Source organism: Falco naumanni, chromosome 4 (assembly GCF_017639655.2).
Source record: "Falco naumanni isolate bFalNau1 chromosome 4, bFalNau1.pat, whole genome shotgun sequence".
Classification (NCBI taxonomy): domain Eukaryota; kingdom Metazoa; phylum Chordata; class Aves; order Falconiformes; family Falconidae; genus Falco; species Falco naumanni.
The window spans coordinates 75,984,334-76,011,447 of NC_054057.1; the positions used below are offsets into that span (position 1 = coordinate 75,984,334).

General features: G+C 50.6%; 1 protein-coding gene across 1 annotated transcript in view; it reads right to left on the reverse strand.

Annotated features, from left to right (window-relative positions):
- Positions 1-436: 436 nt before the first annotated feature.
- The window catches only part of TEDC2 (tubulin epsilon and delta complex 2), an 89,923-nt gene continuing 63,245 nt past the window's right edge, over positions 437-27,114 (reverse strand). Inside the window, exons 2-11 of the mRNA XM_040590473.1 lie at positions 24,598-24,758; positions 24,424-24,522; positions 24,200-24,255; positions 23,038-23,719; positions 21,546-21,599; positions 19,487-19,571; positions 18,996-19,104; positions 18,671-18,772; positions 18,023-18,234; positions 437-3,736 (exon numbers count right to left, since the gene is read on the reverse strand). Of these exons, the coding sequence (XP_040446407.1) occupies positions 3,404-3,736; positions 18,023-18,234; positions 18,671-18,772; positions 18,996-19,104; positions 19,487-19,571; positions 21,546-21,599; positions 23,038-23,719; positions 24,200-24,255; positions 24,424-24,522; positions 24,598-24,758 (1,893 nt within the window). The 3' untranslated portion in view covers positions 437-3,403. The remainder of the gene's footprint in view (positions 3,737-18,022; positions 18,235-18,670; positions 18,773-18,995; positions 19,105-19,486; positions 19,572-21,545; positions 21,600-23,037; positions 23,720-24,199; positions 24,256-24,423; positions 24,523-24,597; positions 24,759-27,114) is intronic.

Here is a 27,114-nt window from a genome sequence, read left to right on the forward strand (position 1 = left end):
AATAAAATTTGTGCTTTTCCTTTTAAGCCTGGTTACTGTTGAAAGGGGGGTTGGGTGGATCTGGCAGAAACAGGGCATGTTGCTGTCACAAAAGCTGAACACATTAGCGGGGATGAATTGTTGTTATGAAGAAAGCCTTGGGGAGGCTGTCACTGGAGGCAAGCTTAGGATCCTTAGGGTAAGGGAATGTTCCCATTACACCGGAAGAGCAGCCTCTGATGGGTGGGATGCAAGAGGCAGGTTATATTGAGGCATGACTTTGGGAAGCAAGCATCTTGGCACAGCCTTTGAACCATCTTTCCTCCCCAAATAACACCTGCCAGGGGAGCGGGGGTCTCTGGCAGGGTGCAAGTCTCCAGCAAGCAGCACTATGTGGGGTGGCACGGCCAGGCAGGGCACCTGGGAGGGTAGGCAGCAAAGCAGGCAAAGACTGGTGTTCAAGTGAGCTTTACAGGTTTATTAATTTTTGGTTCTGATCACCTACGAAAGATAAAAGCCGTCTCTTAGCTCCAGATTGCAACAAGACAGCTGCGGCACTGCCTTCCCAGGGCGCTTCCCCGCTCCTGGAGACAGACGGCTCTGGCTGGCTGTGCTGCAGCTGCGCACCGAGAGCTTCTGCTCCAACACCTCAGCCACGGGGTCTGGGCAACAAGGCACGCGAGTGAGCCACCTTTCCCCACCACGGTGTGCGGGTGGGAGACCCAGCCTTTCGCCCTGCCATGGGCACCCAGGGCCCAGGCACCCAGAGTGGAGGGTGACTGTCAGCTGCTGCACCCCACGGAACAGCGTCTTGGTGCGCAGTGGGATGCCTGGGTGGGATGCTTTCTGGAGCCTCTCCAGCTTGCACAGGGAAGGGAACAGCCAGGAAGCTCCCACACATCTGCAATGCCACCAGTGGGGACTTGAGGACAAGGGTGAGATGGCGGTGTTGTCTGCCAGCAAACAGAGAGCCATCAGCTCCCTCCTGCACGCTGCCCAAGGAAGAGCAACACGGGGTGCTGTCAGCAGGGTGGCAAGTTTTGGATCCCTGGGTGCGGTGCTCTGTGAGTGACTGACCATGCAGGTCCTTTTCTCTTCCTCCTTCTGGCTTCTTTGCTGAACAGGGTGTAACTGTCCCAGCCATCTATTCCTGCAGCCCCAAAAAAACACTCAGTGCTCTTTAAGGAGATGAATTTCTCTAGGACTTGCCCTTCAGCCAGTACTTGCATGGTCACAGTCCTGCGGGGGAGCTTACCAGAGTCCGTTCACAGATATAAAACCATTGCAGACAGCAGGAGGGATTTTGCATGTGTACATCTTACACCAGAAATCAAATTCTATAAAGCTTTTAACAGAAACAGAAGAAAAGATCAGCCTGCATCAGACTTTTTAGCTCAGGACTGGGCAGGGATGGCACTCCAGCTCATCCAGGCTCTCTCTGGGATGGGCTCAGCAAGCTCTCTGGGCACAGGGAGCAAGGCAATCCAGCTCCAGGGAACCGGATTTCAGGATGAAAAAAGTGTGAGATGTAATGGGCCTGATGCCAGAAATTTTGGGCTGGCTGGCAAGGCTTTCCTCAGGTACAGCCTGTTCAGATGGGATTTGCTTTGCAGTGCTGGGGGAGAAGGGCTGAGCACTTGAAAAGGGAGATAAATTTATAGCCAGACTGGTGGCTTCAGGCAGTGGTGAGGAGCAAAGTGAGAGCAGAGGAATTTGCAGGCAGCCACAAGCCTGTTTGCTGAAGTATTATAGCAAGAAGAAGGAAATAAAAATTGTAATAATAATAATAATAATAATGAGCTGGCACCTCAAACTGTCAATACAGGAGCGCTTTGCTGAGCATCCCTGACGACACACATCACTGAGCACCCCATGGCTGGAAACCACCACTTTGCTTGTCCCGAGATAGGCTGAAACTGCAAACTTCAGCTACACAAACACCCCGAAGCAACGATCAAGCTTCCAAAGAACAGCCCGGGCTTGACGCCTGCTAAACTCATCACCCGCTGCAGAGCCGAGCTGGTCTCTGTAACGCCGCCCCACCTCCTGATCGCTCGTGGAAGGAAAGCTTCGGTCAGAGCTGGGGCTGGAAGCGTCTCTAAACCTCCCAGACTCCGTGGGTGTTTGAACCTCACTTTGCAGGACTGGGACTCTAAGTCCCAGTATCCCAGTATCCCAGGCACGATGGCTCCTAGCCATGCGTGCTGCAGCAAGCAGCAGCTCCCAGGGCTTCCTCCCGGCAGCGGAGTGTGATTTAATTATGGAGGCAGAACCAGTGGGGACAGAGCTGCTGGGAGGGCGGGTGGCATGTGGCATGGCATGCTCGTGGGGGTCCCGAGCCCCCACACTTTGCTCCTGCATGCCCCCCCGCTTGTGGCTTTTGGTCTTACTCACTCCCTTCTGCCATGCATGGAAGGCCTCCGGCTGCCGAGCGGCCGGGAGCGCGGCTGCTCTCTGTAGCTCTTGGCACGGGTGCCCATCGCACAGGAGCCGGGAGGGGCTGGTTTTGGGGGGCCCCTCTGGGTGCGGGGCCGCCGGGGCAGGGAGCAGCGTGGCCACGGAGCGGCCGTGCTGCTCTGGGAGCTGCCGGAGAGGGACCCCGGTGCCCACGCCTCGTGCTTATTTTTTCGGGTAAAGAAAGAGCTCAGAAGCTAAACTCAAAGAATGGGAGCAGGCACTTTGTTTCCAAAAAAGTGGTAAAAATGTATTTGCTCCTTCTTAACGCAACTCCAGCTCCTTCTCCGGTGACAGAATTGCTGTCGGACGCCCCTAGCCGGGGGATGTCCCTGGGCGCCCCAGGCAGAGGGACCCCCTCACGGAGGGGACCTGTCCCCCGGGATGCCATCGGGCTGGCTCTCCCGCACGGTGACGGAACAAGCCCGGTGCGCCCCCCTCGCCGTTCAGCACCCCGCACCGCACCCCCAACAGCCCCTGCGCTCCCCGCGCCCCCCGGGCTATGTTCGGCTCCCGACCCCCCCTTGCCCCCCGTGCTGCCCCCGGGGCTCCCGCACCTCCCGCTGCCTCCCGACAGCCCCCCCGCGCCCAGCCCCCCGCATCTCCCCAGTTGTCCTTCTGAAAGTCCCTTTGCCCAGACCCACAGGGGTCCTCGCGGCCGGGGAAGGGACAGAGGTGGTCCCGGTTCCTTCCGACGCCGCGCGGGGGGGTCCCGGCACCGGGCTGGCTGCGGGGCGGGGGCGGACCCGGGTCCCCGCAGGGTGACACGCTCCGTGGGCTCCGCGCTGGTTCCGTGCCGGGCCCGGGCGGGCGGGGGGGGCCGGGGCGCCGGCGAGGCTCGGTGCGGGGCGGCGGGGCCGGGCGTCCTGGGGTGCGACGAAGCCGGTGCTGCCACCGCTGCGCCGCGGGGCGCCGGGTGCGGGGGGAAGCAGGGGGCTCCGGGCGGAGCAGAGTCTGCCCCCGGCCCGGGTCATAGGGCTCCCTGCTCCACGGAGACCGGCTCCTGGCGCTGCCGCCTCCGCTGCCTCTCCCACTTGGCCCGCCAGCACACGTAGGCGGCCACCAACAGGCCCACCCCGAAAATCAAGGTGGCCACCGAGACCACCTTAGCGATGTCCATCTGCGGGCCATTGATGGTGAAGGTGATGCACGTCGCTGCTACGCCGATGACCACGGAGACGATGCCGAAGGGGAAGATGCAGCGGTACCAGGACTTCTCGGTCCCGCCCGTGGCCAGGGCCAGCTTGTTGAGCGTGGCGGTGGAGTCGGTGGCCGCGGCCAGCGGCAGCCCGGGCTTCCCTCCCTGCAGGCAAGTGAGCGAGTTGGACTTGCAGCCCATCATGTTGGCGAGGGACCCCCGGCCCGGCCGGCGCCGGACGCAGCGCTGGGGGGGGCCGTGCCTACGGGCCACCGGTGCCGGGATGGGGCCGGCGCCTACATGGCTGGGGCCGGGGGCTCGGGCTGCCCCGGGCCGGGGGCGCGGCGGCCGCTGCTCTCGCCGCAGGCTCCGGCTCCCGGCTCTTTTGCTGCCGGAGCCAGCGGGGAGCGCGGGGCCCGGCGCGGGGATTGGCGGCGGCGGGTGAGCTCATGCCGGTGGGAGGGCGGCCCGGCCCCGCCGCCGTTAACTCCTTCGGGCCCCGAGCGGCACCGCCCGGCGCCCGTTCGCGCTTCGCATCTGCCCGGGCCGGCCGAGGGCGGGCAGCGCTGGGCAGGGCAGCTGGCCCGGCCGCCCCCCGCAGCCCCCCCAGGGTCACGCTGCTGCCGGCAGCCCCCGGGCAGCCCAGCCCAGCGGGGACGGGTAGGGGGGCTTCAGCCGCCCCGCCGCCCCCTCCCCGGGCAGTGCCAGCGGCCTCGCCTCCTTCCGAGCTGCTCTCCCTGTGTCACCCTCCGGCAGCTATGTCCCCTGCCCCAGGGCTTGGGTGGCCCGCACGGGGAGCCCGCGGCTGGCTCGAGGCCGAGACCCCCCGGCGTGGGGGGACGCTGCCAGGACGTAGGGTGACCAGCCAGGGGACCTGGGAGGAAAGGGGCTGGAGCTGAGGCAGGGGAGGATTCGGGAGCCGGGGTGGTCGCTGCCCAGCCCGGGGGGCACGGCGCTAACGGCCCGGGGCGAGGGGGAGCCGGCGCGCTGCGGGCCGGGCTGCGGGGCCGCCTGGGGCCGCCCGGGCACCGGGTACCGCGCTCGTCGCTCCCACCCCCCCGTGCCCAAACCGTGACTACCGAGATGAACCGAACAGCAACACCAGGCACCGGCAGGTAACGCGGCTCCGCAGCTGCTCCGGCGCGGAATCACGCAGTTGCAGCAGCAGCCGCAGCAGGTGCGATGCCGCTGCCCGGGGCTCCTGGGCAGGGAGGAGGTGGAGGGGATGGAAGTACAAACAGCCTGGAGAGTGCTGAGCACAAAAGCCTCCTGCCCAGCTCTGATTACCAGGAGAGACTTATTTTGTTGTGGGCAAAACCTTTTTGTACCACCTTTCCCATGAGCGGATCAGGCAGACAGGGAGACCGGAGCTGACACAAACAGTTCCCATCTCCACTCGCTTCTCCCATGCTGGTTGTTTTGGGTTTTTTAGTTGGTTTTCCTGAAGGAAAGAGGAAAGGAATGAGCTATCGCAGCAAACGTAAGAGACCTGGAGCCTTTCCCAGGTCACAGCTTCCCCCAAGCTGATGGGGCCCAGCAGGGTTTCTGCATCAACTGAGAAGAAGCCAAAAATAAGGGAGAAAATCCACATCACAGCAGAAGCAGAGCTGTGCAGTGGCAGAGCGGCCCTGCGGGAACGTGAAAAGAAGCAGCAGAGCTGATGGGACTAACTCAGGAAAGGGGAGGTTTGGACATTAGTGCAGACACGGAACATTATCAGCCTTTTTTTGTGGGCACTGCTCTTCCCTACACCACCCCTGGGGAATTCACACTACTCCAGGGCAGGGGGAGAATAAAGCTGGTTTGAATCAGCCTTTGCACCTCTCCAGGCTTGATCTGGAAAGCTGCATGAGACCTGTCAGCATGAGAAGGGAGGTGGCTGGTCTGCAAGAGCCCTGGGACTTCTCCTTGCCCCTAGTTTCTTAGCTAACATCTATAAATAACAAAAGCGGAGGTTTATCAAGTGTCAGATAAATTCCCAGATTTTAGTGAGGCTTTGAGCTCCCATGGTATTGCCCAAGGCAGCCAGCTGCAGGGCACCAGCGACCTGAGCACAGAGGTTCTGGCTTTGCAAATCAATAGCACTGGGAAAATGGCTACTGGTAAGTTAGACGTGCAGCACACCGTGCTCCGCAAACTGACTTTTGTTATTTATTCTCCCAATTGCTCATTAGAACGGAGGAGAAGCAGCACAACCCCATGAGTCAACACCCTTTGAGCAACAAGGACCAAACCCTGCCTTCTTAAGGCTGGTACTTCCCATTACAAGCTCCATCTTCAGTGTTGTGAAGCTTCGTCAGACTTGAAACTGTTCAGGCTTAAATCTTCTGTGCTGAATATCTACCCGAAGTTGAATCTTTGAAGGAAATTTCAGCTAAAATAGTGCAGCTGTTGCTGAGAGCAGGGTCTGGACGAAAATATGCCAGTGACATACCTGGCAGCTGGCCACTTTCCAAAGTGCTTCTCAAGAAACTGGTGATGTGATGACGCCCCTGAATACAGCTCTAGCCCCCCGAGAAGATGCTGCTACCCACTCAGCCTGCCCTAGCTGGTCCTACCCTGCAACAGTATCCCCACAGCTCCAGCCTCCACTCACCAGGTTGGGAAGGACTCATGGCCTCCATCAAAGCATGACAGCATTAGTTGGCTGACACCTGTAGGAGGGTTTTTTTAAGTGGTGCTGAAGAGCAGTGAATAGCCTTGAAAAAGCAGGAGGTGACAAAACCGAGCTCCAACTGGTCAGAAAAACACGATGCTTTAGCATGCCTGAAGTTCTGATACGTGATGAATTTGAATATTTGACTCGGCAACACTGCTGTGATCCTGCTATAGCAACCCTGTGCATCTCCTGCATTGCTGCAAACCACTGCACCTGCTAACGTGTTAGCAGCTGCTTAAAATTACGCAGGAGTAAAACTGTATACATTCACATACATATGCATGTGTACATCCATGTATCAAGTCCTCCATATATACACTGAGACGTAGCTCACCAGACAGTGTTTCCAAGGAAGCAGCAGGCAGCACTGCCGGCACGTCCAGTGGAGGACCCTCTAAATAAAACCCCAGAGATGGTTCAAAATAAACCTGTTCTTTAAGTACTGAAAGAGCAGACAGCAGAGGTGCACACCACTAAGCCACCCTGGCTTTGCCACTGCTTTGAAAGGAAAAGCAAAAAGCCTTAGCAGGACCGGGACAGCCCTGCACAGGGATGGGATCACCTCCAGGAAGCTTCTCACAGCCACATGTAGAAAGCAGCTGGACAACATTGCCTTTCTCCCCTCAAAGAGGCTGGATTCAGGCAAACCTATCTCCCATTTCGCAGTGAGTATCTGTAAAGGTCATAAATATACTAAAGGAGAGAGTAAGAGGCTTCAGGTTGGGCTGCATGGTATGAGCCCATTTTTTTGGGCACTGAATCTTCCCCCTTCAGTGGGGCTGACGGGCCCCTCCGCCTGGGCGCCCAGCTCCTTCTCCACGCTCCTTCTTCTGCGACTAACGTGAGGGTGTAATTTTCACAGCAGAAATAGAGACTTGCGTGTGTCCTCCTCCCTCTTCCCACAGGAGGAGAGAAAAGCACAGCTGGGACTGGATGAGTCACGTCTCAAGAGCCGAGATGGATGGCACCCCCCTACACCCCCACCCCCCAAGGGCTCTGCTGCCCTGTCCGGGTGATGGATGGGGCGGCAGCAGCTCTCCCTGCAGCGGGGATGCTGCCCGGGATGCTGGCTGGAGCAGGGCTGCATCCCCACCGAGGGGGGAGAGGCCTTGCAGCCTGGCTCTCAGGGCTACAGCAAAGAGCTGCAGGAAGGAAAGAAAAACCTGGAAAGTGAAACTTGTGTTTAAGAGGAACAGAAAAAGAGCACGGAAGGTTAATTGCTTTGGTAGGCGATGGAAACAGTGTTTGGAGCAAGAAACCCACATTCCTAGGAGGGAAACAGTGGAAGTGAAAAAGGATGAGGAACCCAGAATCCCTCTAAAACAGATTTATTACTCCATTTTTGAAGTAAGAAAGCCCAGGATCTAATATGATGCTGACCACCGCCAGGGAAGCCTGGGAGGAGCAAGCTGTGGGAGGTGATCCACATGCCCCGGCACTCAGAGCCCAGTGCTGGGGCAGGAGGAAAAAGTTCTATGGTGGGGATCCATAATCACGTGGGTAACCAGAGACGCTTGACTTTTCAAAGTAGATGTCAGAGCACCAAAATAATTTGTAGATGACACGGAAATGATAAAGTAAAGAATGCAGGGCCAGGATGCAGAGACACCCACACTCTGCTTGCTCTGCTCACGGCTTCACCACACACAACCCGTCACCTCCGCACACACCAGCTGCCCAGCACGGCCGACACCTCCACCCTGGAGCTATTCCACTGTGTAGAAGAAAGGGTTTGTAGATGATGAAATTATGCCTTATTTTTTCCAGAAACTAGAAGGTAATAGGGCTGGAAACAAGGACAGAAAACAACATATCTTTGGGCAAACAACGCCTGGGCAAAGATAATCAAAGATCGTATCTGTTACACAGTTCACATCTTTGACTAGTGCAGGGATGTAAGTTACTCACACGTGCCCACCTCGTTTCTCGTTTTTGAGAGACGCAGCTCAATATCCCGGGGTTCAAGCTGTAGAAATCCAGCAAGTGGCAGCCCTAGAGCCTGTGAGAAGTGTGCTCTGAAGTGACCCTCACTCATTTAAACACTAAATACCGACAGACTACATGCATTGACTTATCACACAGAAGAACTGTAAAACACACAAAAAGCAACCCCCCAGTAGTTTGTAAGAACTAAGACATTCCCACAAATTGTTTTTTCTTCCTGTGGCTTTGTGAGGAAATTAATAATTCTGCTTTTATTTGGCTGGTACGGTGCAGTTCATGCAAGAGCCACATGTTAGATGAAGACTAGGGCAAGAAATACCGAATATTTATTGCACAACTATCCCTCATAATAAACAAACTTTGACTGCAATGAAGAGTTGCAGTGAAACGAGTGGGTGAATTCAGCACCAACAGCCATGTGGCCCGTTGCCACAGGTGGTCCAAACCGGGGACTGCGGCTCTCCCGAGCTCTCGGCCACAACTTGAACAGGTTTAACATAGCGTTAAATACAGCCTTGGGCCAGACCCATCCTGCAGGCTGGCAGGAGTTGCCTAAATACAGAGGGGCAGATCTTAAGTGCTAAAAGGCTGCAGGCTCAGAGGAAAGGAGGAATGAGGTGGGAGAGGGAACTGTGACATCTGGGTTTACCAGAGGCGACGGCCATGCAGGGGGGTGCAGCCCCCTCCCAGCACTGGCAGGGCATGGTGCCTGCTCCGAGCCGGAGCTGCTCCATGCTGCAGCGCCTGCGCAGCATCTGGCTGTGGAAACAACCCCGCAAAAACAGCGTTAGGTTTTGAGTAGCTCCATTAATTTTAAGATAAAGAGCAGGGAAGAAACTCCTCACGCAGCAGGAAAGCTTCAGTCAGGAAGCACAGGTGGCCTCTCAGAGTCCGTTTTAAGTTGCTGCGTGCCATGTAAAACTGGAAAATAGGCAGCAAAATATATCAGTAGGCACAATCTTGAGTGTGCTAGTGACCTAAGATGTATTTTCCAGGTCTATGATTCAGGAAAAGGACAAAAAAGAAAGTAAAATAAAGCAGCAACAGCCATCAGGAAGTGTGAGTCTGAAAATAGCAGCCAAGTGTCACCTTGATCCACTCCAACAAAGACTTCTGCAACGGTGACAAGTTGCTAGGTGACATCGCCCTGCTATTTTGGGTCCGTGGCATTACGCTGCATGGTGAGCCCCACTGGAGCATCTCCCAGCACCGACCCCTCAGCACAGGGGAGGAAACCACTGCCAACCTGCCAGAGGAACTTCCAACACGGGGACAGCTTTTGAAATTAGAGATTCATGTGTCTTACAAGAAGGATGATTTCCTGTGGATTCAAATATAGATAGCAGCAGATGGAAAGGAATTATTACATCACCCACCCGGCGGTAGCTACATTCCTGCCCAGCACTGCGCAACGCTGGTGCAGGCTGAGCACGCACAGACCTCCCTTTGCACCTCCTGCTGCTCCTCTCGTCACCCGTCAGCTGACTGTCCCACGTTAGACCACAGCAGATACTCAACACAAACAATACTGAGATGCAGGTATGATGCAGAAACAGGAAAGAACTGGTAATTAGAAGAAAAGCTGATCCACAGCAACTTCGTTGATGCCCTCTGCCCCCAGAGAAGATGGTCCGGATACTCATGCATGGCCAGGCGCTGCCTGGAAAGCTGGACAAGGCACTTAGTCTCACTCATAGGGCATCCACACTAGTTTTAAGGCTCACAGATAAAAAATAAGTCTAGTACGCTAGAATAAGCTATTTCACCATCATTAATGTTTTTTTAAAAAAACCCCACAATACAAAATCATGCCACATGCATTGTCATCAGCAACACTCTGAATTACTCTCTATAAATGGAGACTGTGGCACTCGCTGCTAGGAGGCAGACGTAGCCATATACAATTCAAATCGTTAATAGTTGGTTCATTCAAACAACTCCATTAAATCTGGTGGGTTTGCTTTTGCAAGGACAGCACAATCACTGCCAAGAGCTTTGTCACCCTCAAGAAGACTCCAGAACAGTGCAGCAGTGGGTCCTGACAAAACACCATTTAATATCAGACAAAACCAGGTAGTTAAGATTGATAATGGTTGTGCAAGGATTTAGAAAATTTGGCAAATGACATTAAAGTGAGCCTTCCAGGCTCACAGAAACACATGGTTGTGTTTAAGTCTGTTTATATGCCCAAACTTGTTAAAATATAAAAAAAACCCTACACCTGATTCATCCCTGCATCCAGTACCTTGAATTCTGTCCCATTATGCAGCCAGCACACAATTGTAATTAGAGCACTGTAGACTATTGATGGTTTCAATTTTTTTAAAGGTAGTTTTCTGTATTTGTGGGCTTTTTTTTTTTTTTTTAACTCTATCGTTCTTGTGCTCTCTCCTTCTGTGCATCGTGTATCTGGTTGGTACTGAATAATCAGTTCCTCCTGGAGGCAGTGACAACTGCAGATGCCTTTCAGCTCACACGATGGCACAGAGCTGCCCAACAATTTCAAAAGCAAGATTTACTGCAAACACATCCTATGAGAGATTTCACCTCAAAAAAAAGTGTTTTATATTCTGAAATTTAGAACCTGAAGCAGAAAAAAAGACCCAAAAGGGTGAGATCCTCAAATAATGCACTTCTCCAAATTCCAAAGCTGTGCCAGCTGCATCAACAGATGTGGTACAATAGTTTTAATAAGAGGAAAGAGGATGATGAGGTGCTAGAGGTGCACTGCAACATCGCTTACAATGCGACTTCATTTGCAGTGTGTAAGGCAACCCCACGTCAAAGTCTTACTGACGTGAACATGCACGTTATATTTCCCTTATTTTCTTCTTGAACTGAAGATAAAAATGAGACTAATGAATTGCTTCCCACTATATCATGCAAGGGCTGAAAAATAGCTCACCGGCAGGCCCTAACACAACTGTGAGTTTGTGGTCCCAGAAACCAGGAGGTAAGATTTCAGACAGGCTTCTCCCCAGGGTCAGTCTCCTCCACTGACTCAGAGCTTGCTTCTGTTTGCCTTTTCCTATCCGAACTCCAGATCCACTTATTATCTTTCTTGTTCTGTCTAAAAATAAGTCAAACATCTCCGTTTGTGTGCCTAAATAGCCCACTGCTGTAATTTCTCGCCTTCTGAAATTACAGGTCAAAACTCACTTTTATTTTTTTTTTTCCCCTCCCATTACCAGATCTTTATATGCTGGCATACATGGCACACTGCTTCCTGCTCTCTTCTTTCTAACTAGGCTCAGATTAATTTACAAGTGATAGCTTTTTCTTGATTACAATGTTAAAGCCTTTCTTTCTTCACAAATTAAAACCAAGATGATAGATCTTCTTTCTGGATGGTGGCTTTGATGTTACAAAAATAGCATTTGATCTGCATGGAGGATAATAGAAATTTTAATACCTATTTAATGAATTGTTTTCATGTCAGACTGAGTCATGATTGGGGTTTTTGTTTTGTGAGGCTGTTTTTAATGGAAGTGAAGGAGGACTAGGAAGCTTCCAGTGAAACTACATGTTAACTGTGCTAGTACCAGTGTACATGCTTAAAAAAACCAAACCAACAAAACCAAACCAAGATGTTTTGCTCCAGAGGGCAAAAGCAGGCTAATGAGCAAGTGAAATAATATCACTCGACGGTTTACAGATACCAAATGAAGAGCCCCTGATGGCAGATCCACCATCTGCTACAGCCTCTTAGTGACCCCACCTGGCGAGAGAATTTGGGACCAGAAACATGCATCTGCCTGCAAAAAATCCGTGTTGGCCCCTTGTCCTGGCTTTCACAAGGCTATTAAAGCATTTCCAACTCACTGCTTACAGTGTACTGACAGTTACACACAGCAGCATGGTCTGGGGGAGTGCTACACATCCTGCATTACCCTCAGCATGGCTTGCACTCACATGTAACCCAACAGCACTTTCAGATTTATCAGAAGCAGCCAAAATTTCTCAGCAAAGCTTCAGCTGGAAATCCCAAGATCACACGGAATTCTGTGACTCAGGGAGAGACTGGATTTGAGTAGGGGAAAATAAAGGATGTTGTGTGGAAGACATATAGGTCCCCCCAGTACTTCTACTACAAATACAAGCTTTCTGGATCAGCGTTTTACAGCACCATTGCTTTTCCCAGAAACCCTAGACTGGCATGACAGTGCACTCTGCCCAACAGGTTGCTGATTCAGGTATTAATAAAGACACAGCGTAGTCAAGTCTGAAGCATTAAGTAACCTGTTCTCTGGAGCTCACAGAAAGCTCATTTGGAGACTTAACACCAACAGCAAATTTGTCATCTGCAGAGTGAACTGGGAGTTTTCCCCCCAGTTCAACACTTACCATCTTAAACTGCTCGTTGATGAAATTCCCTTGTCCCTCATGTAGCTAATTTGGGTTTGTCTCTCCAAACTGTAACCTGTGCTCCCAGCCCAGGCGGCTGGGGAGTTCTTCCTGCCCTTGCCCCATGGGTGGGACCCTGCGGCTTGTGCTGTGTATGCATCAATTCGGCAAGTCACAGGCTGTCACGCTCTATCCCTGCTCACACACTGCTAGACCCCTCAGAAAGGTCGCAAGAGGCAGGACATTCCTCCACACCAGTCTTGGCAAGACTCAGATTATTTCTGTTTTAGATGAAGAGTATCCCTAAAGCCACACTGTTTAGTCTCTACATGCTGTATCTCCCAAGGAGGGAGCTGTACCAAGTGCTCGGTGGCATGTCTGGTAACATCTGCAGGATAAACCCCTGGAAGGTTTCTATGTGATGAACATCCAGAACTAACCAAGATGACTAGTGCACGCGAAATGCTGCAAGAGGGTCTACTGGTTGCCGTGTGCACTAACAGCAGCACTGCCTCTGGCCTTCCACTGGTCACACGTATTTGCAAAAAACACAGTAAGCAGAGAAGTTGCAGAGGGGAAGGAAAGGAAGAAGCCAGTGGAAAAGACAAACTGTAGCAGTTGGAAATTCTTAAAGTTACAGATTCTGGAAAGAAAAGAAAAAGCCCTCTCTCCTCCCAGGAACCCAGCTTCACATCCTTCAGTAGTGAAAAATCAAAACCTTTTTAAGACTCTACCACAGGGGAAAAAGAAGGAACAAGGGCTGCTAATCCTCCCTGACCCTCACTGTGCTTTGCCTCAGCTTGTGTTTGCACAACACTACTATCATCTATCGCTTTCCAAAAATAGTGTTCGTTTCCTGTATTTTTGTAATACTATTCCCTGGCACCACAAATACTACCTTTTGTCTTTCTTTTCTCCTCTTCTCAATTTAACGTACCAGTATAGTTTCTTTCTATAACAACGGCACATTTTATAATGAAAAAGACCACCTAACCACTGAGTTAAGTTGCTATTGAATCTTTATCTCTTCAAATAAGTCTTGTGCTATAGCAAAGTGAGTCATTCGAATGATTTAAAGACTTACACATTTATGAAAGTTATAAAATGTTTCTCACATGGTGTAGGAAGAGTAATAAAACCACACTGCACCCAGAGGCACAAAACAACCCAGCTACCTGTCAGTCATCATGCAGGGAGCTGTGCTCCCCTTCTGCACCCCTCCTACAGCGTCAGCTTGCCTTTTGAGCTCATAACAACCCCTGCAAATCCATTTTGGGAGGTTCAGTCTCTTTTGAACAGTCCTTTCACACCTATACAGTCCTTGCTGTGGCAGTGAAGTTACTGCCAATTTACACTGGACTGCTCTGCACAAAGAAGCAGATGCTCCATGACTCATGCAGTGCTTGCAGACACAAGTTATGGATAACAACACTATAATTAACAATACCAAATGTCATCTCCAAAATTCAAACATGCAGATGTTTATGCCCATGACATATGACTGTGTTAATTTAGGAGGCAGTGTCTTCTCCTAGGAGCAGCCTTTAATTAACACCTTGCAAGCCTCCAGTACTGTTGACCACAGCATGGTTTCCCCCTCTCCGCAAACCATACAGATGTAGACCATGCAGGACTCCTACACACTGCAGTGGCGAAGAAGGTAGTAAACTCCTGCCCTGATTGCAGACTCCATGGGAAATAAAGTAACATCTACAAAGAACTGAATGCAATGCGATTTAAAAAAAAAAAAAGTAAGATATGCTGATTTTCATCTATCACGTGAATGACTTAGTGAATTTGAGTGTCAGAAAAGGCCAAACATTCAGAAAAGACAAACAACTAACTCCAGCCTTGAAAAAAACAGAAAGGGGGTGTGCGGGTGATGAGCAATGTCAGCACTGCTAAAAGCTAAATCCCCCTGAGCAAACAGTCCTAGTCCAGCTAAGAGATGCAGTGTGATACAAACTGTTGTAAGCAGCAGTACACATTGGTCCTTGCCTAGAAGGGCTTCGAAGTGCTCACAGGCAGAAGTATTCTACTAAAGCTTTAATTGTCACATAGAGATGGCCAGGGGATTTGGGGATCACATGCAAAACCCTAAGATGCAGGAGGAACTGCAGTGGAATTTTCCCATGGTGACAAGGTCAGAATTGCCACAGAATCTGTGTTTCCTATCGCCAGGCAAGACATTGCGTTAGTCCCTCTGGAAGACTGCGCCTCCAGCAGCTACTGGCACAGGTTCAGCAGCACGGCAAAGGGCCGAGTGCCACCTGCTGGGCTGCTTCACCCGCTCCCTCCTGCTGCGGCTGGGTTCCCCGACATCTCTCAAATGCAGATAGCCCAACCCTCCTTAGACTCTTGTCTCAGGCACGATCGCCAGGTAAGATGGCATAGCAGCAACATTTCAGTTACAGGCTAGGTTTAAGTCCTTACAAAAGGAGCCTGGCGGGTCATGAAGCTGCCTGAAGGGGCCCTGCCTTGAGCAGCCAGTGATGTGACTGACAGGCTGATGGGAAGGGACTGCTGCAGCTGCACGGCAACCCAGGCACCAGCCCAGATCAGAGCAGGTACCCGCAAACCAGAGCGGTTCTGTAAAAGGCACTACTGCACGTGGCCTGGGCAGCTGTGGATAAAGACATCGAAAACACCGTTAGTCAGTGAATATTAGTGACCACTATAACGCTGGTTACATGCCAATTGGTGAACAGAGTAATAGGGAAGCAGCAGCTCAGGTTCTCTGTATTTTCAGGTGCTGGAAGGCTGTGCCCCACCATACTGCGGCTATCTGATCAGTATAAATCATGTTTTATTGCCTGCTACACTGTCTGCATATAGAAGCCTAGCGTCTCAGTGCGACAGCCAAGAATCTAGAGCTAGCCAGAGAGACTGACCTTGGAAGAAAATCCAAAACCAGTGTCTGTGAGGCCCTGAAGGGGCTTCACAAAACCTCAGAGTTAGCAGGTCATAAAAGTGATAGAAAAGAAAAAAAAAAATCTAAACCACTGAAATTTAGTTGGACAAACAGGCAGAGTAAAAAAGTTAATAGAAAAAATTTATTGCTTAAAACTGTCTCTGGCCATGTTAACGTCAGTAGGAGGTTCCCACCAGATCAGTCTGCCAGCTCATCTCTCACCAGCACAGGGAATCGCCTGCCTCCCTCACAGAGCTGTGTGTATATCGCCCGATACAGCTGAGCTGCAGAGGTCTCCGGGTAGAGCCTGGACTCCAGGACAGGCAGGAGTTCTGCCATCATGACCTGAGCAGGAGCAAAGAAGACACGTCACCAGAGCCAGCATGCACTTTCAGAATTACATGAAATGAAGCAGCTGCATAAAAAGTGAAATCTAACCAGAGCAGTATGACTAATAACAGGCTAATTGATAGACAGATACTTTCTTTTGTCATATTTAACAAAGGCAGAGTTGTTCATCCTCTGCTCATCAAGTACACCAGCAGCCACCCAGTGCAGTGAGATAAACAGCAGTGCTTTGCCTCTGCTGCAAAGATGGCCCAGTGCTGGGATGACATCTGTTGCAAGAAGCTGATGTTTATTCAAGATCTCTGCAACCACACAGCGAGGTGCTTACTCACCCAATGGTAAATTGAAAGGTAAGTTCAACCCTCATGACTGTTCTTGTCACCTCCCAGCTGGGCCATATTAATCCAAGAGAGACAATAAGTGGCCAACTCCAGCCCAAACGGAACAAAGCTGCATGCCCCCCCAGCAGCACAGGCTACAGAAGATGCTAAAGCTGTCCAACACTCCCCAACCTGGCCTCTGGTCTATTAAGCCTAGCTTGTGATCTCAGTCCACGCTGTGAAACAACCCACTGGCCTGCTGCAACATCATGAACAGCTCAAAGCTCTGGGACTATGACTGTGACTGAAACTCTGCACAGGTCATCTTCCAAAGGACAGAAGTTAGCCTTTAGTGCCTCACTCTTGAATTAATGCTCAGAAGGAGATTTTGCCTGGGATTTTTTTTTTTTTAGCTGGCATCAGCTAATGGAAGTCTGAGCAGTTTGCACATTAAAAACCCACAGAGCCTACTGTGCACACTGCCTTCCCAGAAGAAGACCGGATAACAAACTGCATGTGCTAGTCACCTCCCTCAAAGCATTTTTCAGTGGTGGAAATAAAGGAAGACCCAAACAGAACAGAGTATCTGCAGGGGGTTTCCTTTCCTGTTCTCTACAAGTCTCTGCACAGAGACACAGAAACACGACACAGCCACTAATCTCTAGTAAGAGTCAAGAGCTGCAGACATGAAAGCTACCTAAGGGGAAAGCTGACACATGAAGGAGCACTACATTGCTCTGCTTCCTAAGAGAGACACCATTCTCTTTTTCATCTGCCTGGTCTACTCCCAATGCATAAGAATAGAGGAAACAGGCCTTCACCAGCAGAGACAGGCTATGAGCTACCAGGACTTTCTATGATTCTTGGCATTCCTCCATGGAAAGGCAATGGACAGGCCTGGCCCACAAATACATACATCCTTTTCTCAGGGTATTTATTTGGTACCAAGCCCATTCACTTCACCTGACCCTAGAATCTCATCCTGCACCCAACTGCACAGAGCTGCTTCAGGGACTCAGAGCTCACCCAGTACAAAGCACCTATTTAGATACAAGCGCAGAGGAAATGGAGTCAGTTGACAAAGCATCAGGCTTCAGTTACTACTGCATTTTGCGGAGATAAAAATAAAAAACATCATAACCCATAATTCAGGATTATAGTGCTAAAGTCCCATTTGAAGACAGGCTGCAATCTATCTTTAGCCACTGGGAGGAGTGTGGCCAGTTATGAATAACTCTCCTGTGGCTTACAGAAAAAATTACTTTTCCAAAGACTCTATCATTCAGGTCAATGGCAAAGGTTACGTCAAAGGAGTAGACATGACTTCACACACCTTCTCTGCCCTTTGCTGCTGTTCATTGAGGAGAGCAAACTATCCCTGTGCAGCAAGCACTCTGCTTAGACTGGTGGAGAGACTGACCTCCTACTGTGTTCTTACAGGCAGTCTCTCAGAATGGTAAACATTAAGATTAGCAGCACAGTGGTTTGAGATTTAAAAGGAAAGCAAAAGAAAGCAGAAGAGTTCACTAGGCAGTGGTCATGTAGCAGAGAAAAAGAGCGCAGGTGTCCTAATGGGACTGTAAAGACCTGCCAAAAAAGGGTCTTCAGGCACTACCAACAACATCCTCCGCTGCCAAACTCTGAAAGAGTAGCTAAGAAAAAAAAAAAAAACCAAACCAAAACCAGGAAAGAGTCCTTTAAATGCCTGACTGTACTCTAGCCTTAACAGAAAAACATACATCTATTCATCTACAAAGCAAGCAAGGCACTGATGGGACTTGAACACGAGACACAAACATAGAAACATCACTGTGAAAGCTTGCTGCACTGCTTCCCCCCCACCAAGACCACATATACCAGCTGTTGTTCCACAGTTGCCCTTTTCCTTCTCTACTCCAGAAGCACTAACACTTTTTAAGACTCACCTTTTGTAAGGCAATTTCTTGGTGCAGCATTGAGACTTTTAGCTTCAAGGCAAACAGGTCCCTCAGCTCCTGGAAACTGGAGTAGCAAAGGAGAGGCACAGCCAGCATGCCTGCACTGTCACACATCTGCCCCCTGGGAGGAATACAGGCTGGGGAGCAGCTTCCAGCATCCCCAGTGCAGTCTGGGCACAGGCTCATCTGGGACTCCACAGCTGCCAGAGTGGAAGAATTGGCAGGAGACAAAAATATACAAGTTAAATCTGTACTTGCAGAATTTGTGATCTACTTGCTGTTCCTAAAAGTGAATGACTAATGACATTGTATTAGTCAGGGTAAGCTCCTCACACATGGCACAATCAGGACATCTTGAGCTACAGCATGCAGTCTTCCCTATCTCTCAACAGCTCCCTCACTAGCTCTCCTGAACAGCAGCAGTTAAAGTCCCAAGCCTCTCCTGAACACAGATGGTGACAAACAGATACCGTGGCTTTGTTTGCCACCAGAAAATTTTTACTTGTTATATCACCATTAAAAACAACCAGGAGAAAAATTACATTGATCCACACTTTCTGCACACAGATGGCAAACTACTGTTCAAGCACAGCTGGCCACATTCATACCTGACTACAAAACCAGGGACTGGCTCACCTGTTTGCAGAAGCTGCAGCTTATGCAGACACTGGGAAACTGTGGTTTGCAAACTCTCCAAGGTTAGAAGGCTTTCATACTCTCTTTGCAGAGTGGGATGGTCTAGAAGACAAGCAGAGGAAAACCAGCAGGCATGAGCATACTGAAACCTTCCTCCTGAATACCAGTTTCTAGAGTGGCCTCGGGTTCACAAGCCCTCATTTTAGGCAGAGAATGTTCCTGTCCCTCACGTCCAGCACACACCAACACCACATGGAAACGGAGCCCACTGAAATCATCCTTATTCCACCTTCTGTCCCCTCCATCCCCCTTTTTTCCTCCTTACCTGCAGACTCAGCTTCCACATGCTGACTCAGAAGGGCGGGGATGTCCTGGAGGACCTTTAACTCCTCCTCTATTTCTGCAGGACTGAAGGCAGGCATCGGGGAACAAAACTCAAACAGCAGCAGCTTAAGGAAGGTTTCACACCACCAGCTCTGTGCACTACCCTGAGCCCCGGGCCAGGCTAGCTGGAATCGGGGGCTGCAGAAGAGGGCAAGCAGCCCGTGAAGTGGCATTGCAGGGGAAAGGCAAGGACAGCACAGCTGTGTATGGCATGTTTGCCTTGTGGCCTTGTTTGTCTGGATCAACAATTTTATGACTGCTCAAGAGCTGCACTATGGCAAAAATACCAATTCCTAGAGACCCAGCTTGAACCCCTGTTATTGGAGGCATAACTCTCGCCAGATGGGAGCACACTGCAGAGCGGCTGCACCCAGTGCCTGCTGTACCGTACCACGTGCTTGTGGAAGGGCATGGCAAGCTGAGAAAGGATACAGTTGTCTGGATCCCCTCTATAAAACGGTTCCTTGCAGCTGCTGCTTCTACGCTTGTTTGGCAGAGATGACATCTCTTCCATGCCCTGAAAATTCAAAAGGGACAGGAGCTGGAGAAGTTATGCTCCATTGTACGCAGGCTCACACTGAGCCACAACGTGTGACACTCCAATATGCCAGTGCTTCAAATACAAGCATCTTCCTCTCCCCTCTCTTTCACAGCTTATTTGCTAGCTGTTCCCCCCTCATTTTTGAAGCTGGTATTAGACCAATAAGGACACTTGCAGAAAGCAAGAGACACTGCAAAACATCTGTTATTTTTCTCAACTTGTTCTGACAGGAAGGATTTACAGCCATCAGAAAACGGATGACACATTTCTATAAGCAGGATGCAAACTTGCAGCACCTCACTAGTTTTGTTGCATCACCCTACCTACGTTTTTATCCCACAGGGAACAACAAATTTTCCCTTCCTTTCTTGAGGGGTAAGCTATGTGCATTTCTGTACATTTACTCTGTTAGTAAATATGTACAGAAAGAAGAGCAGACAGGACAAATTCTCACCCTAGTTTTTACCACAGTGATTCCTTCATATGCCAAACTTCTTCAAGACTCTCCTTTAATCCTTTTTTTTTTTTTTTTTTAATTTTTATACAAAGTGGCATGTTTGGCAAGAATCATGACAGCAGCATGCCAGTATCAGGGTCGCAAAAATATAGAGGTTTAAGGACAGACAACATCATGAGTAAGCTGACCAGGCCCTTGTCCAGTTCTTAAAAGGAAGTGTTACACAAATGATACCACTACCAGAGCAGTGCATTTCACTTACAGAATTCAACATCCCCACCGATGCAGAACCCATAACATCCTTTATTTAAAGGACTGCTTTAAAGAGCCAGAGCATCTCAGCCAGTCTCCCAAAACCTGCCGCAATAAGTGAGCGCCATCAGGAAGAAGTTTAAAATAGCTACACAGTGCATGACTGTTTAACCCAAGCGTGCTTGTGCCTTCTATCCATCCAAACGGATCTTTTAAATCATGATAGAAACTGCAGTTTTCAGAAACACATTATGCAAAGAAATAGCAAGGTTAATGGAATAGAAAAGAACAGAAGTTATCAGGCAAGATACATTCTCTCTATAAGGGATCTTTACAGCAAAGGTTATTTTCAATCTGTCACTGAGTTGGAAGTAACAGTGAAGAGTGTAAAATTACATCAGAGTGATTAGAATACCGAAAGGCTCAATTTACAAGGGAAAATTAAGGGAATCATGTCTTTACAACTTGCTGAAGGGCAAGTACAAATTGGCGTCTGACAAATGACAGTTCCCAAGAGGAGGAGGAATTCTTGAGGGTAGCACAAGGAGCTATAGCTAGATTTAAGATAGGGTTTAAGCAAAATATCTGTAAAAAAACACATAATGAGAAATCTGCTGAATTATGGCAAGATTTCTCAAAGGAAATGGGAGGAAACCCTTCCAGAGGGCTGGGGAATGGACTAAAGCACCAAGTTCACCAGAAACTCATCCACCCGCACCATCAGTGCAGTAACATTGTAATTGGCTCTATTTAAGAGTTCATCAGCAGGAATCAGCTTCAAACTAACACAGCCATGGTGCTTCCAAGCTAGAGAGGTGCCCCAGCCAGTTCAAGTCAGCAACTGGTTGGGAAACTTTCATTGCACAGGATATACAGGCACACACCCCACAGGGTCTCCTGCCTTCAACCAGTATACAGTATCAGCAGAGACTTCTGCAGCACTGCTAAATCCACAACTACAGCACTCCAGTACTTTCACAACTCAGGATTAACAGGGATTGGCACTCTGAAAACAAAAGTAACATCAGTGATTAGAGTAACATGAAAACATACTCAGAAACAGCTTCGCAGAGACACACTGTATCAGACCACTCCTGCTCTGAGTTCAGGCCCCACACACGGTGGGGTCAGTGCCTCTTCCCTGTGACCCATACAGCAGTCAGGTCTCCCCTGTCTGACCTCCCTCTCACAGCTCTTAAGTAAAGGGAAGTTCTCGACTGGACTAATCAGGCTGGGCTTACCTGGAATTCCTGGAATAGGCTTTCCTGTAGGGAAGAGGTAGCTTCAGCTGGCATCTGCAAAACAAGAGAAGCATCAATCCTGACTGACTGAGAGCAGCAGAACTATGTCTTCAAACACAGAAAATGACATTTTGTCTAAATTTGGAATTAATTTAGCTCTAATAGAAGATGTCAGCAACCCTGGAGATTGAATCCACCACTGCCTTCAGCCTGTCCTCAAGGAAGGAGGATCAGTCATTTCCACAAGCGTCACTGAGCTGACTTGGGAGAGCTCCTGCACCTCACCGCCAGCCATCAGAGTTCATCCAAGGTGAGAAGCTGGGAACAAAGCCCTGACAAGGCAGAGTACAAACATGGAAACAACACGTTCAGGGAAGCTGATCAATACAGACACGAGCATAAGCAGATCACCCCAGCTCTATTGCCATACCTAAGCATGACAATGCAACTTTGCTTAGCACCTTATGACACTCAAAGAAATGGGAAAGAGACATTTCAGTTTCCACTGGGAATATGTATCTTAACCCTGAAGCAGAATAATCCCTAACACGTTATTGCAAAAATATGTGGGTTGGCAGTTATAGTCAGTCACATGGAGACTATGAACGCAAGACCACAGTTGGTATTTTAAGTAAATAAGCATTTGAATCCAGATTCCTGTTCCTCCAGCAACTGTCACTCAGCATTCTGTGTCCATTCCAACACCACAATACAGTGATAATTTTCTCCCTGCACAGAAACAAGAGTTGGGTTGTGGCAGCTGAGAACTATTTCTCAACATTTTCCAGGGACAGGCAGGCAAGCATCAGATATGAACATCACTGTGTCTTTAAGCAAATACACAGAAAAGAATATAGAAATTATTTAAACAGGGCAGACTAGTCTGAATGCAAAGCCAATCTTCTAAGTATTGTTTTACCACTTTTCCACACAGAATCTCAGTAACATCCACTTAATAAATCTTCTTACAGCAAACACTTGAAACAACTGCATTCTAGTTAATAGTGATCTGTGTAGTTACATGGGCAGCATCTTACAAATTGAAGGGAACAGTATTAAACCCAGATGCCATCTCTCCAAACAGCATTGGGGGGGGAAGTATATAATATGCACTGCATATTATCATTGTGTAAAAAAAAAAAAAAATAAATTCAGTAAGCTATAATAGGAAGTGCACTCAAAGGAAAACCAAGGCTCAAAAAGCTCTACAGAAACAGCTTTCCAAAACAGTCATGGGGCCTGTGAAATATCAAAAGTCTTAATTAAAAGCCTTTCAGTCCCACCCATCCAAGAGTAAGCCCTTAAAATAAAAACACTTTTTCAATCACAATAGAGGCTCTAAAACTGTAAAGGAACCTTCTTCTTGAGAAGAATCTGAGCAGCAGTGAAACCAAGCTAGGTCCTACAGAGCAGTAGGAGAGACCAGACTTTACAGGTCCGCTAGTCAGTGTCAAGCGGAATAAGACAGAGGTGCCCATCTCTCAGTACTTACCCCTTTTCTTGCAGGGTGACTGTCCGAGGTGAGGTGCTCCTTCCCAACGCACTTTCAGCTGTAGGGTCCTCCTTTTTGCTGGGCTCTTGCAGGAAACCACAACTTTTCTTCGCTGCATCAAATAACCGCTGGCCAACAGCTACAGAGTTCTTTCCCCCAGCTGAATCCCCTACAGCAAAGCTTTGCTGCTCATTCTGGACAGATCTGGACAAGCCAGGTGTCTTTTGGCGTTCAGCTGGAGCACAGACGTCTCTGTCACCAGCACTGACTACTGTCCTATGACTCCTTCCTTGTTTGCAATGCACCCTTTTTGAGGAGCTGCTCCCAGTTGTCCTGAGACCTTGAGAAACACATTTGGCTGGGGCCTTCCTTTGCAGTTTTTTCACATCTAGGTCAGTCCTATAAGGAGCTCTTAGCTGGTATAGAGAGGGTTTCTTCAAAGAGGCAGGCTTTTTGCTTACAGCTCTCACCTTTGTGCTCTCAGAAACATCCTCAACAGGTACAGGCACTTGCTGCTTTTCATCGTTTTTGGAAGCAGGTCCCTCACCTACAGATTTCTCTCCTGTAGCTCCCTGGACCTCTAATGGAGTTTTCAAGATGCTTTTCCTGACTTTCAGTGCCTTCTCTAAGGCCTTGTTTAGCAGTTCCAGCTCCTCCAGCTCCTTGGGTGAAGGCCTGTTCTCTGCAAGAGGAGAAGACTTATTAGAAGGTCCAAGCCTGGATCTTCCCCATGTATCTCTAAACTAACTTGCTTTCCCAGGTGCCACAGAAGGAAAGCTGAACCCACTGAATGGTACAGTGGGTATTTTGGCCATACTCCCACAAAACTAGAGGATGCAGGCAGGCTTGCAAAAAGCCTTGAAAGCCCAGGGTGGATGTGAGTCACAAGAGGAGCCAGTTCTCCCGAGTCAACCACTCCTTGGTCAACAAGTGACAGTCACCACACCTCAGTCAGGCCTGCAGACACTTCATCACTGGCTTTGGTTACCATGGCACAAAGCCAAGTTAACGCCAAGGAGGAAAGTGGGAGGAAAAAAGTAGAGGGGGGCTTCAAGTCGCTGCAGAGCACGGGAAGGGCTTCTGCCCCCGAAGCCGGCTCACCCCCGGGCAGGCCCAGGGCCCGTGTGACGAGGAGCCAGCAGGCCGGGTGGGGAGCGCTCACCGTGTCCGCCGCTGGAGCCGGTGCCTGGCTGCGACCGCTCTTCTTCCTCGCTGCCCCTACGGGGGGGAGAAACAGGGCGCCGAGGGCCAGCATTGCCGCCCGCCGCCGGGCTCGGCCTCCCCCGCCGCCTCCGGGACGGCTGCCGGGACACAAGGCCCGCCGGCCGCTCCCCGGCCCAGGGCCTCCCTACGCAGCCCGCCGGCAGGGGCCGGGCCCACACTCACCAGTGCCGCAGGAGGTCCCGGCTCCGCGCCGCCCGCCGCTCCAGCTCCCGCCGCCGCTCCGCGCCTTCGCCCAGCGCCGCCGCCAGCGCCGCCGCCAACCTGCAAGGCCCAGCACCGTCAGCGACCCGCCGCGGCTTGCAGTAGGCCCGGCCCCCCGCCGCCGCCCGCGCTCACCGCCGGCCGCGGCCCGCAGGCAGCATGGGCCGCCGTCGCCCGGCCTGGCCGGGGTCCTGCCCGTTGCAGCGGGCCGCTCTGCGCGCCGCCGCCCGCGCCGGCTCCTTATCGCCCTGCCAGGACCTGCGGGGCGGCGCGCGGCCCGGCGCGCGGCCGGGAGGCTGCTGAGGAGAAAGGGCGGGAGCGGCCCCGCGGCTGGGGGACTCCGGCAGCCCGCTCCGCCCGCAGCCCTGGGCTTTGGGGGCCGTAGCACCGGGCTTTGGGGTATTTTGTGCCCGCCCTGGGGCGGGCGGCCGAATGCCGGAGGCTCCTAGCCCTGGAGAAACCGTTTTTTTCCTCAGGTGGGTTCAGCGCTTCCCTCTCCCCCCGCTCTGAGGGGCGCCGGCCAGCCCCCGGGAGGGCTGGAGCACCATCTGCAGAGCAGGCCCGCCCCGGCAGGCTCCTGTACCCGCCCTCTCCTCGGAGTCGGAGCCTAACTGAGGTTTTGTTTCTGTCAGTCTTTCTCCTCAGAGTCGGAGCTTAAGTGAGGTTTTGTTTCTGTCAGTCTTCGCTGCGGCTGGCCGCTGAGGTAGAGCCACGGACGGGGTCCTGGTGGAGCTCCCCAGGCGTGCTGAGCCGGTGCAGGGAGGACCAACAGCCAGCACCCCAGCAGAGACACCGCACTGCTAGTGACTTCTGCTGCCCCTGGCTTGCCATCAGCGAAGAGGCAAATTTGTGGTTTTTTTTAATAAAGAGAGGAAGCTGCCTAGTTTATAATGCAATCTCTGTGAATAGCTGAATGCTGCTGGGATCCTGTCAGGAATACAGCTGTTGTTGCGGAGGGGCACGCTGTGCAGTGCAGTTCTCCAAAAGTGCCCCATATCTGGCACTTTGGTACCTGTTCCAGGCAGCTGAGGTGCAGGAATCCAGTCCACCCCCCCTTGCACAGTGGAATAAAAAAATAACAAAAACTTAGAAAGTGCAAAAGAAGTGGTTCTTTGCCTTTGAGGGCTGAATTTTCAGGCTATGTTCGTGATTTCTCTGCAACCACATGACTACAGACTCTTCTAAAGAGGAAAAGGTGAGAATTCCAGGTGACTCATGCAGACAGGACTTTAAAACCCTTTATAAAACATTGCAAATGTATCCATAAAATCATAGAATTGATTATACCGTGCATTGTGGGCTTCCACAGTCAGCATCACAACATACTTCCAGGTGTAAGTTGCACATTTGGCATGTGCAAAGAGTGATTTTTCTTCCTACAGACTTTGCAACAGAATCTGAAAATGAGGCTGGCTTCTTCCTGCTGTGTGTCTTGCAAATAAGTGTGAGTTTACTGTCAAAACACTATTAACAATTCTGCTTTTGAGGCACAAGCCAAGACAGAGCCCAGCCTGCTCTTCCATGGCTAAGTGGGCTCATCAGGGCTAACAGGAATATCAAACACTCAGAAAATAATTTAATCAGCAAAGTCAACAGCTGTAATGCTGTGAGCCCCCCTGGGGAGCACAGCAGCAGGACAAGAAGGGCTTGCTTTCAGACAGCTGCTTCTCTAAGTAGACGGCCTTTTCCTTCTGCAAGGCTCCTGGTAGATTTACTTGTTTGACAAATGGTGGCTTGACTCAGAATATCCAGATTTGCTACAATTTGTGCTTCGGAGAAAACAAGTGGTCCCTAAGATATTTTTGGCTGAATAGATTGCTTCATGTCGACTCCAAGTGTGTGAAGCTTCTTGTGTTTCCCTTCTTTTGGCAGATCTATTGCCGTGGTTTTCTTCTGGTAAGGTTTAAAAGTCGGTCTCAGCTGGGGCGTCCAAAAAGGATGCAGCCTAATACTGCCTGCTGACAGCACGGGGTGGTTTGCTGCTGGATGGGAATTGCCACACAGATGCAGTTTTACTTGAACTCAGCAGAGGGCCGAGTGCTGCTGCAGCTGCCAGCATCTCCCGATGCTCTGGAGGAACACAGCCTGGAAAATGAGAGGTATGGATCTCATTAGGCACCTGGATGCTGTTGACATTTAAGCAATTAAAAACAACCAAAAAGGGGCTCAGACTGCTATAATCCAGGAAAGTCACCTGACACCCGCTGGAGCAGCGCTGTGCTACTGCCACTACTTTTGCATCAAGTCTCTGAGGTTTAGAAGTGCTAAAAAAGGAAGACCCTCAAAACCCAAGAAAGCTCTGTTTGTGTGTGAACCAGGAATGCCGCCCCTCCCGACCCCTCTGGCTTTGTGCAGGCGATAAGATTCCTACTAATGGATAAGAAAGCTTTAATGGAGGCCTGTTGTCATTAACCTGCTCTTTTCTGGGAAGAAGAAGGACAGATGACGGTTTGCATGTTGTCTATGAGTCAAGATCAAGGTTACACAAATGCTGCCGCCACCACAAAATCAGGAGGGGCAGCATGCCTGAAGGTGGAGAGAGCAAGACTGTAACTGCCCCCTCCAGCTGCAGCGAGCACTGCGCCAGTTAAGCTTCGGACTGAAACCATGGTGCAAGAGTTGGAGCGAGGTGATAATTAGCATGTGGATAGC